General features: G+C 42.1%; 1 protein-coding gene across 1 annotated transcript; it reads left to right on the top strand.

Moving 5' to 3' along the window:
* The first annotated feature begins 1601 nt into the window (after positions 1-1601).
* On the top strand, positions 1602-7790 carry LOC131942078 (uncharacterized). Its single transcript, XM_059301785.1, has one exon. The coding sequence runs from the start codon at positions 1602-1604 to the stop codon at positions 7788-7790; it is 6189 nt and encodes a 2062-aa protein (XP_059157768.1).
* Positions 7791-11942: the final 4152 nt, after the last annotated feature.

An 11942-nucleotide genomic window follows, 5' to 3' on the forward strand; every position in this document is an offset into this window, starting at 1 on the left:
GAGACACAGCAAGTCAACTTGGTTAATGTACTCTTTTTAGCGCAATTTCCATTCTGGAGAATTGCGTTTATTAACCCGTCATTTCTGGATGTATGAATGAATGGATGGATGGATGGATGGATGGATGGATGTGTGTCCGCAGCTTTAAGTCGTATCTCCTCCTCAACGAAGCAATATCGATGACTAGTTCCAAAAGCAATTTTGTTAAGCAAGTTACGAGAATGAACATAGGCCATAAAAATTCCGGGTTTCTTTCATGGATTTCCCAGAAACGCCAAAAAACCTCGAAAAAAATAAGTTTTTGGCCCATATCTCGGCAACCAGACCACTTAGCGACTTGAAACATGTACCAATCGATTCCTGCCATAATTTAGAACAATATTGCCGAAGAAAGTTTTCAAAAATATCCTTTCGTTCGGTCACAATTGTTTTTTAATTAATTAAAATTTGGACCGAATTAGTAGGCATTTTTTTCCAACCACACCACACGCGTCATCACGTTCAATAGCTGCGCCATCACGTTCTATGGCTGCGACATCAAGTTCGGTAGCTAGGCGCGCAATGGTTTTTAGTCATGTAACTCTATTGTAAATAAAACATGTAAAATACTGAAAAAAAAATTAATAAAAAACGTTTTAATAACCAACCAATGGTTTTACTAACCCTGCTCTTGATTTACGCTACGACAGAGCTATTTTTAGATAACATAAGGAAATTTTCCAAAAGCAATTGTGTTAGGCAAGTTACGAGGATGAAGATAGGCCATAAAAATTCCGGGTTTCTTTCATGGATTTCCCGGAAAAGCCAAAAAACCTCCAGAAAATGCAGTTTTTTTGGCCCATATCTAGGCAACCAGACCACTTAGCGACTTGAAACATTTACCAATCGATTCCTGCCATAATTTAGAGCAATATTCCCGAAGAAAGTTTTCAAAAATATCCTTTCGTTTGGTCACAAAATTTTTTTTAAACTTACATTATACAGAATACACTACAGTACTATATAGCAATATATAGATATCTATTTTTCGCTATCTTTTAGATCTTGCTATAAGTTTATTTATTTATTACTTATTTACTTATTAATTCAAACGTTTACCCTATTAATTTATTTATAATTTATATGAGAGTGATAGGGAGTTACAATTACAAGGTTTTGTTTCGCTAGGCCTAATCGTTTTTTCACATTTTTTAAAAACAATAGAGTTATATGACTAAAAACCATTGCGCGCCTACTTTTTAAAAACAATAGTTATATGACTAAAAACCATTGCGCGCCTACTGTTTAAAAACAATAGAGTTATATGACTAAAAACCATTGCGCGCCTACTGAACGTGATGGCGCAGCCATGGAACGCGATGACGCATCTATTGAACGTGATGACGCGTGTGGTGTGGTTGTATATACATGCCGGAAGTAGAGATCTACCATCTTAATGATTATCATGTTGATAATCAAGTTCAACTAATCAATGGTTTTAATAACCCTGCTCTTGATTTCAAGGTACTTAGTTTAGTTAGTAGTTAGTAGTTAGGTTTATTCCCTTATTGCCTTTGGGCAACTTGTACACAGCCCCCGCCCTTCTGCTGGTCTCTATAAAAATGCCTAAGAAACGCTCCTCATCACTCACCAATCGGAAAAAGAAAGTATACAAGTCATATCAAACCAAAAATGTTTCGCTTCCTGATCTAAGTCACTTGGTGGATCCTGAGGATGACGATGTAGCAACTCAACCAACTTCCAATGAGCAGCCGGCATCAATTCAAGCTACTGTGTCACTTCATACGCTTTTTCATCAAGACGCTGGTCCAAGCAATATTCGACGATCCTCTCGAAAGTCTGTGCCTACAACAAAAGCAGCTGAGTCATGGAAGCAAGCAGAAGCTAAACGAAAGGCTGAGAAGCGGGCAAACAATCCAGAATATCGAAGTGCTGAGAGGCAAGCAAATACACGACGAATGGCTACCAAAAGAGCAACTGATACTGAATATTATGAGGCCGAGCTGGAATCAAATTCTAAGCGTCGTGCAACTTATCGTGAAGATCCCGACTATTTTGAGGCCGAGCTGGAATCAAATTCTAAGCGTCGTGCAACTTATCGTCAAGATCCCGACTATTATGAGGCCGAGCTGGAATCAAATTCTAAGCGTCGTGCAACTTATCGTGAAGATCCCGACTATAATGAGGCCGAGCTGGAATCAAATTCTAAGCGTCGTGCAACTTATCGTGAAGATCCCGACTATAATGAGGCCGAGCTGGAATCAAATTCTAAGCGTCGTGCAACTTATCGTGAAGATCCCGACTATTATGAGGACGAGCTGGAATCAAATTCTAAGCGTCGTGCAACTTATCGTGAAGATCCCGACTATTATGAGGCCGAGCTGGAATCAAATTCTAAGCGTCGTGCAACTTATCGTGAAGATCCCGACTATTATGAGGCCGAGCTGGAATCAAATTCTAAGCGTTGTGCAACTTATCGTCAAGATCCCGACTATTATGAGGCCGAGCTGGAATCAAATTCTAAGCGTTGTGCAACTTATCGTCAAGATCCCGACTATTATGAGGCCGAGCTGGAATCAAATTCTAAGCGTTGTGCAACTTATCGTCAAGATCCCGACTATTTTGAGACCGAGCTGGAATCAAATTCACAACGCCGTGCTGCTTATCGCGCAACTGAACAAAAAGCCGACACTGCCGCTAAACGTCGTAAACTAAAACACCTCATGCCGTATGACGTCGCTGCAGACATTTACAAGCTCAAGATTAAGGATGGATCGGACAAAACGTGCATAAGCTGTGACTGTCTTTTCTTTTCTCATCAACTTACAACGACGACACATGATAAGCTCTTCGAGAAGCTCGTCAACAAGCTGATGTATCCAAGTAAAGAAGCTGAGCAGGCGGCAAAATCCAAAGCTGTCAATTTGAAGTCGAATGTTTCGAAGGCGAATACAAATGCTAGCAAGGCGAAAGCAGTGGCTGCGATGAACGCTCACGACAAGGTTGTGCAGGAAGCAAGAGCTAAAGTCATTCCAGAGGCAGATACCTACATTAACAATATGATTCTCGATGACCATCTCAATGACGTCGAATACAAGTTCTGCCACACATGTTGGAACTACATCAAGAAAGTGGAATTCCCTCGTGTCAATATCAAGCATTCTAATCTTGCCTTCCCATATGTTCCTGAGATAGTCAAGTCGCTCACTGATCTTGAAGAACGTTGCGTGTCACCAAGAATCCTGTTCATGAAGCTGCGGCCTCTCGGATGTGACAGACAGCTTGGACTTAAGTCTGGTGTTGTCAATGTTCCAGTCAACGTCCCAAATATGCTAAAGTCAATTCCTGCACACCCAAACGCTGCTGAAGTTATCGAGCTGGAATTCATGCGTGCCATGAGTCATCGACATTTCACATGGAAGGAGAGAATTGAACCACGCAAGTTATACAAAGCTGCCGAATATTTGTGCACAACTCCGCTCTACAAGAAGTATGATATCACACTAAACAACGACTACGAGCTTTATCTTTACATCTACTCATTCTTCGTATGCATGCTTGTCATAGCAACTGCAATTCATCTCGAGACCACAAGGCTCCTGCCAAATGATGATGATGTTGAGATGCTGGATATCACCGAGCTTCAAGAATGTGCAAAACAATCAATCTCAATCGATGATGCTTCATCTACTTCCACGACTGCTTCACCAAAGAAGACACATCCTGATGTTCTTGCTCGTATGTGCGAAAAAATTCCTGATCTGACACATGACGAAGTCAATGAGATTCTCGCCCTAAAGGACAAGATGGCTAAAAACAATCATTTTCCTTGCCTTGCCGAAATCGATGAGATGGCCACAATGCTTCAGTCGAACCGTCACTACATTGAAGAAGAGACTATGTTAGACTTTACGCAAGGAGTACGATTTGCACCAGGTGAAGGAGAAATTCCAATTCCTCTCCTCATGGATCCTTATTGCGAGGAGTTAATTTTCGCGAGAACTTGGGGTGGCTACATGCGAGAACCGATACATCCAGCAGGGAAAAAGCTTTCATACGCGGAAATAGCAAAGTCGCAGATTCGTCGCAGTGATCGTCGATGTGCTCGAGCTGAAGTTCTCTTCTTCATTTATCAAAAGACGAAGATCGCTCAACTACAGGGACAAATGTCATACGCATTTCGTAGAACTGGCCAGGATCGAGGTGTCACTGTAAGCCAAGCACTCAATAAGGAATTCCTGTTAACGCAGCAGCTTGATGACAACATTTATCGCTTCGCATCGACTGTCACCGGTACACCAGCATATTGGGAAGCGCAAAAGAAAAGCGTTCTCGCACAAGTTCGACAAAATGGTATATTCACCTTCTTCATCACGCTATCTGCAGCTGAAACTCACTGGCCGGAACTGATAGTCTCGTTGATGAGAACTGTGCACAAAAAGGACATCACTGAGGAGGAAGCCATGGCACTCTCATTCAACCAGAAGGCTGAGCTCATTCGAAAAGATCCTGTGACATGTGCCCTTCACTTCGATCATCGCTTCAGAGAACTTCGAAAGACATGGAACACCGAAGGCGGCCCGTTCGAAGATTACAAGATGGAAAACTTGTATTACAGAATTGAGTTTCAACACCGGGGCTCTCCACACGTACACATGCTGGTCTGGCTTAAAAATGCTCCTGCCTTCGATGCGGAAAGCAATGATTCAAAAGAGGAGTGCATAAAGTTCATCGACAAAATGATCACTACAGACACTGTTGCCGCAGACGTCAAAGACATAATTGGATTTCAATTCCACAAGTGCACTTCAACTTGCGATCGCATGAGGGACGGCCAGAATGTTTGCCGATTCAACTATCCAATACCTCCGATGGACCAAACGAGAATGTTGAGCCCGATTCACAAGGAACTTCTAAAAGAGATGCCGAAGGAAAAACAAAAGAAGCTTCGCGAGATTAAGGCTAAACTTCGTGCGGTTCTAGACTTGGAGACGAAGGAGAATACAGTCGGTGACTTTAACGATCTGCTCGCTGTTCTCGAATGTACCAATAAAGAGTATACAGATGCAATAAGTACCACCCTCACTCAAGAAAAGGTTTTCCTAAAGCGTCTTCCAAAGGACTGTCGCATTAATGGATACAACAAGAAGATCCTTTCGCTTATGCGCTCCAATATGGATATCCAGTTCGTCACGAATCCTTACCAGTGTGTCTCATACGTCGTCGACTATATCAACAAGTCACAACGTGGACTCTCCCGCCTTCTTCGTGAGCTTGTGGCTGACTTCAAAAGAGGCAACTTCACGCATAAGGAAAAGCTGAAGAAGATTTCCAACGTTCTGTACAATTGCACTGAGATCTCGGCTCAAGAAGTCGCTTGGATTCGACTCCAACTTAAGATGGCATCAAGCAGCGTCGTAGTTGACTTCATCCCAACAGGACCTCGCAAGGATCGACACAAAATTCTCAAGCCCGATGCGGAGTTGAAAAGAATTCGAGACAAAGATCCCGACAGTCAAGACATCTATCTCAAAGGCCCAGTAGATCGCTATTCACTTCGTCCTGATGAGCTCGAAGACAAATGCCTCGCAGATTTCATCGCCGAGTACACGCATCAAGGCAAAGGCAACAAGAAGGATGCTGAGGATGATGAGCTTGCCGATGATGTTGAAGTTGAAGAGATGATCAACGATGAAGATGAGGGTGCGGCAAAAAAGCTCAAAGTGTTTCAGCTCAAAGACAATAGTGGATCTATCAAAGAGAGAAAGAGGCCGAAGGTCATTCGTTATTGCAGATTTTCTCGAGACAAGGATCCCGCCAATTACTTCCGAGAAATGGTCATGCTCTATTCGCCATGGCGTGATGAAGTCAAAGAAATCGAGGAGGGAAACTGTGAGGCAATCTTCCTCGAGAAAAAAATTGTCATCGATGCCAACTACAAAAATTACAACAAGATCGGTGAAGACTTGAACCAGATTTACATCGACATTCAAGCGGAGCGCGATCAAGAAGAAAATGCGAATGCCGAAGAAACTATTCTCGATGAAAATGGCCAACCGATCAAGCCTGATGTAAATTATTACGACTATGATGACACAGTTATTGTTCCTGATCTGCTAAACGAGCTTGGACAAGACGTCGCAGTAGGCGAGGAAGTCAAACGCTACAAAGTGCCAGGAATGCTCTCCAACGATGATTACAACAAGCTTATCGATTCGCTCAACGCTCGTCAACATAACTATCACCAGCATTTGTTAAGTTGTCTCAAAAATGGCAAACTTCCCTTCTATCACTTTATCAGCGGCGGCGCAGGTGTAGGCAAAAGCAAGCTGATTGAAGCCATCTATCAGACGGTGACTCGCCACTATCGCGGTGAAGCTGGTTCAGCTGAATCTATCGAAGTACTTCTTACGGCGTTTACCGGAAAGGCAGCACACAATATCGGCGGCATGACAGTAACATCAGCGCTCAGCCTATCAGTGACAGCAGGTGCTTCGAAGGCCAAGGAACTTTCCAGTGATGCTCTAAACACGCTGTATTCAAAGTTTCTAAACCTGAAGCTGCTCATTATCGACGAAATTTCGATGCTGAGCTTGGCCAATTTCAATCAAGTCAACTCGCGGCTTCGTCAGCTGTTCAATAAAGATCTTCCTTTTGGTGGCATTCCAGTCATCGTGGTCGGCGACTTTAATCAAATCCCGCCAGTCCTTGCACAATATGTGTTTGAAGAACCTAAAAAGGACCTAGCTTCACTTGCCGGCAACACTCTTTGGCCTCTCTTCGAGCTGTATGAGCTGACGGAAATCATGAGACAGAAAGATGATTGGAAGTTCGCAAAGGCGTTAGGTGGAATCGCTAATGGATCGCTAACAGAGGAAGAAGCCGCAATGTTCAAATCGAGAGAGTTCACCTCAAGCACTCTTCCAGAACGAGGACAAAATGCGATTCATATCTTCTTTCGGAACGAGGATGTTGATGACTTCAACAAGAAACGCAATATTATGGCTCGAGAAAAACTGAGCAAGCTTCCACCTAAACCTTCTGGTAGTGCACCACTTCAACTAGATTTTCCTGCTATCGACAAGTATCCGACGGGCAAGGATCCCAAAGAAACGGCAGCAATTAAGGCAAAAGCCGAGTTTCACATTACTGGAAAGGACAAAGGCAAACGAGTCAAGAAGCCGAAGCCTGTAAAAGATATGGCAGCTCTACCGACAACAAATTACTTCACGGTGGGTGTTAAGTATATGGTGACATCTAATATTGATACGCAAGATGGCTTGTTCAATGGTGCAACGGGTGTTCTTCGCCACCTCGAAATCAAAGACCATCACCTGAAAACCATTTGGTTCGAATTTGCCAACCCGGAAGTCGGTGCGACTGCAAGATCAAAGCGTGGAAGAGTTCACCTTCCAACCGATAATCCTTCAGTCACCCGTCCCATTCCTTCTACTTGGACGCCAATCAATTTGCTGAAAGGAACCTTCAATGTCCTTAAAGGCCTCACAGTGACACGCGAACAATTTCCAGTTGTGTTGGCGGAAGCGATAACGATTCACAAGTCTCAAGGAGCATCGATGGAATCAGTTGTTGTGAGCATGAAAGACTTGACCCGTCAACTTCAATATGTCGGACTGTCGCGAGCCACATCTCTTCAAGGTCTCTTCATCCTCGGCACTTTCACAATCAAGCCTTCGACACCAGGAACAAAGAAATGTCAAGATATGATGGACAAACTTCGTGTGGAAAAGCCACTGAAACTCGTTTTTGATGAACAAGCTTTTATATAATAATGCACTAAAAAGTAGAAAATAAATTATAGACTACTATTTAAATAACTATAAAGAATTATTTTTTTTCAATCTCGTTAATAAATATTTTTTCTATTTTGTTTTGAATTATTAAAACTACTTGTGTTGCATTATTTATTTGCTGAATATATGATTTATCTCAATTTAAAATTGTTATGGATAACATAAGGAAATTGCGCTTAAATTGTCACTAGACTTTTTATTAACTTGTTTATTATGCTCGGGCTAAACTTTAAAAAAAAATTCTTTTAGGAATCTAGATCTAGATCTAGATTGTCGGGTGTCCGATAGGGCACTTCCCGGCGCCGCAGGCGCTTCAAATTTGGCATGATCTTGCCTTGGTGCGACAGAACACGGGGGCCGGTTGGCCGAAAAGTCTACGATGTGGGGGTCAAAACTGACCTCGACTGACCGGTACCTTATATGAGCTATAAATCGAAAAAAAATGTCCACGGAGGAACCTCTACATAACTCTTGAGGTCGTAGACCGACCTTCGGGCGAATTAATTAAGCATTCAAATTCTCAATGTTTTCGAAAGCCTAAGCGAAGCTGGGCAGCATGCCTAGTATATATATATATGACGTGATGTTATGTGTGTGTGTGGTTGTGGTGTTGGTGATGTGATGTGTGTGGTTGTGGTGTTGGTGATGGTGATGTGATGTGATGTGATGTGTGTGGTTGTGTTGTTGATGATGTGATATGTGTGTATGTCTGCGGTCTTGGTGTTGGTGATGTGATGTGTGTGTGGTGTTGGTGATGTGATGTGTGTGTCTGTGGTGTTGGTGATGGTGATGTGTGTGTGTGGTTGTGGTGTTGGTGATGTGATGTGTGTGGTTGTGGTGTTGGTGATTTGATGTGTGGTTGTGGTGTTGGTGATGTGATGTGTGTGTCTGTGGGGTTGGTGATGTGATGTGTGTGTATGTGGTGTTTGTGATGTGATGTGTGTGTCTGTGGGGTTGGTGATGTGATGTGTGTGTCTGTGGTGTTTGTGATGTGATGTGTGTGTGTGGTGTTGGTGATCTGATGTGTGTGTGGTGTTTGTGATGTGATGTGTGTGTCTGTGGGGTTGGAGATGTGATGTGTGTGTGGTGTTAGTGATGTGATGTGTGTGTCTGTGGGGTTGGAGATGTGATGTGTGTGGTATTGATGATGTGATGTGATGTGTGTGTGGTGTTGATGATGTGTGATGTGTGTGTCTGTGGTGTTAGTGATGTGATGTGTGTGTCTGTGGGGTTGGTGATGTGATGTGATGTGTGTGTGGTGTTGGTGATGTGATGTGTGTGTGGTGTTGATGATGTGTGATGTGTGTGTCTGTGGTGTTAGTGATGTGATGTGTGTGGTATTTATGATGTGATGTGATGTGTGTGTGGTGTTGATGATGTGTGATGTGTGTGTCTGTGGTGTTAGTGATGTGATGTGTGTGTCTGTGGGGTTGGTGATGTGATGTGATGTGTGTGTGGTGTTGGTGATGTGATGTGTGTGTGGTGTTGATGATGTGTGATGTGTGTGTCTGTGGTGTTAGTGATGTGATGTGTGTGTCTGTGTGGTTGGTGATGTGATGTGATGTGTGTGTTGGTGATGTGTGTGTCTGTGGGGTTGGTGATGTGATGTGTGTGGTATTAATGATGTGATGTGATGTGTGTGGTGTTGATGATGTGTGATGTGTGTCTGTGGTGTTGGTGATGTGATGTGATGTGTGTGTGTGTGGTGTTGATAATGTGATGTGCCTGTGGTGTTGGTGATGTGATGTGTGTGTGGTGTTAGTGATGTGATGTGTGTGTGGTGTTGATGATGTGTGATGTGTGTGTCTGTGGTGTTAGTGATGTGATGTGTCTGTGGTGTTGGTGATGTGATGTGTGTGCCGGACAAAACCCTAAAAGAAATTTTACTTATTTCAGAGACATCACTCTATATCGCCATATCACCACACCAAATGGTAATTTTAAATGCTGTAACTAGTGTCACAGCCATACAACATACTAACATATGCATACAAACGATCTCTGTATAGCGTATGTTATTGCCTTTTCGTCACAAAAACTTCCGAACACATAGACAAAATCTGATTTCCAAGCACGCGATAATTGTTCGAATCACGCATGCGTAATAGCACGCATCCGCCCTCTGTTAAAATAATCATATGCTAATATTACAAGGGCGAGATTTTTAAAACCCTGAGTCGCTCCCGCGGAGAGGGTGATTCAACAATTATAGACCTCGCTTGATGTCAAACAATGACAAAGTGATAGCACTATGATTTCTATTTCTCGTGGGCTAAAATCTTCATCAGTTTCGTGTCTAAAAAAATACATAATGTGCTATGTTGCTAATCTAATTGTGTTCGTATATTATTTCAGAGTTGAGAAGGCGCCCTGGATACTGGATTTTTATAAGTGATAGCAGCTTTTTAATGTAGTGATCGGCATTAGATTAAGTGCGGAATTTACATCTTTATACAATTAGAATCCGGTATTTTTTTTATAAAACGATTGAATGAATTATTATAGATCTTTTAAATTCGATTAAAATAGAGCACACTGGCTATGTAATGCTGCTCTAAGTATAAAAATAAATTGCCACTAGGGGCGGGTACCCCCCTTCACCCTACCATAGCAACGCCATAGGTTCTGAAGCTAAAAGAAGACGATGGAAGCTTCACCACCAATATATATGTCTATCTAAAAACTTAATATATTTTTAGAAAACATCATTTAAGCTCAAATATAACTAGCGTGATGTTGTACTGAAACTAAAGCGGGAGTTACCACCCCTAAACTTTCTAGTATATTCTGTATGACTGTGAGGAAGATGGCACTATCAGTGCAATCTGGATGAAGAAGTGTTTCTTTTATTAATTTTTACAAGTTTTTACTTAACTTGCTTCCTCTGTCTGTCTGTCGTTCTTTTGTCTGTTGTTTGTTGTCCGTCATGCATCGAAATTGGTGAGAAAAATTTTGACAACTTCTAACCAACAAATTTATCTGAAACTTCGTACGTGGGTTAAACCCGATGACAATGCAATCTGACACCAAATTGGAATTTATTGAGGGTTATTTAATTTTAAATAAATAATTGAAATTTCCTACATGAAGTGCTATTTACCTCTCAATTATATTATATGCACATTTATCGTATGTTCATTTGTTGAGCAATTGTTTTTAGTCATGCAACTCTATTGTATTAAAAATTTTAAAGTAGGCCTACACAAGCTTTTATTTTTTGGGTATTTAGATAGTAGTTAATCTTTATATATTTAATGAAAATCATTTACTTTCTGCTTTTTAGTGCATAATTATATAAAAGCTTGTTATTATAAACGGTTTCTTATGCATTGTTTTAATACTTGAGTTGTTGTTGTTGTTCTTGTTTTAATAAATTAGAATTGAGCAGAAATAGTAGCGGACTAGCAATTACATGGGTAGGGGTGGACTAGCAAATATATGGGTAGGGGTGGACTAGCAAATATATGGGTAGGGGTGGACTAGCAAATATATGGGTAGGGGTGGACTAGCAAATATATGGGTAGGGGTGGACTAGCAAATATATGGGTAGGGGTGGACTAGCAAATATATGGGTAGGGGTGGACTAGCAAATATATGGGTAGGGGTGGACTAGCAAATATATGGGTAGGGGTGGACTAGCAAATATATGGGTAGGGGTGGACTAGCAAATATATGGGTAGGGGTGGACTAGCAAATATATGGGTAGGGGTGGACTAGCAAATATATGGGTAGGGGTGGACTAGCAAATATATGGGTAGGGGTGGGCTAGCAAATATATGGGCTGCGGACTAGCAAATATATGGGAAGGGGCGGACTAGCAAATATATGGGTAGGGGCGGACTAGCAAATATATGGGTAGGGGTGGACTAGCAAATATATGGGTAGGGGTGGACTAGCAAATATATGGGTAGGGGTGGGCTAGCAAATATATGGGCTGCGGACTAGCAAATATATGGGTAGGGGCGGACTAGCAAATATAAGGGTAGGGGCGGACTAACAAATATATGGGTAGGGGTGGACTAACAAATATATGGGTAGGGGTGGACTAGCAAATATATGGGTAGGGGTGGACTAGCAAATGTGGGGTGGACTAGCAAATATATGGGTAGGGGTGGACTAGCAAATATA

Source organism: Physella acuta, unplaced genomic scaffold, assembly GCF_028476545.2.
Source record: "Physella acuta isolate Inbredline_101_S28 unplaced genomic scaffold, ASM2847654v3 ptg000386l, whole genome shotgun sequence".
Lineage (NCBI taxonomy): Eukaryota > Metazoa > Mollusca > Gastropoda > Physidae > Physella > Physella acuta.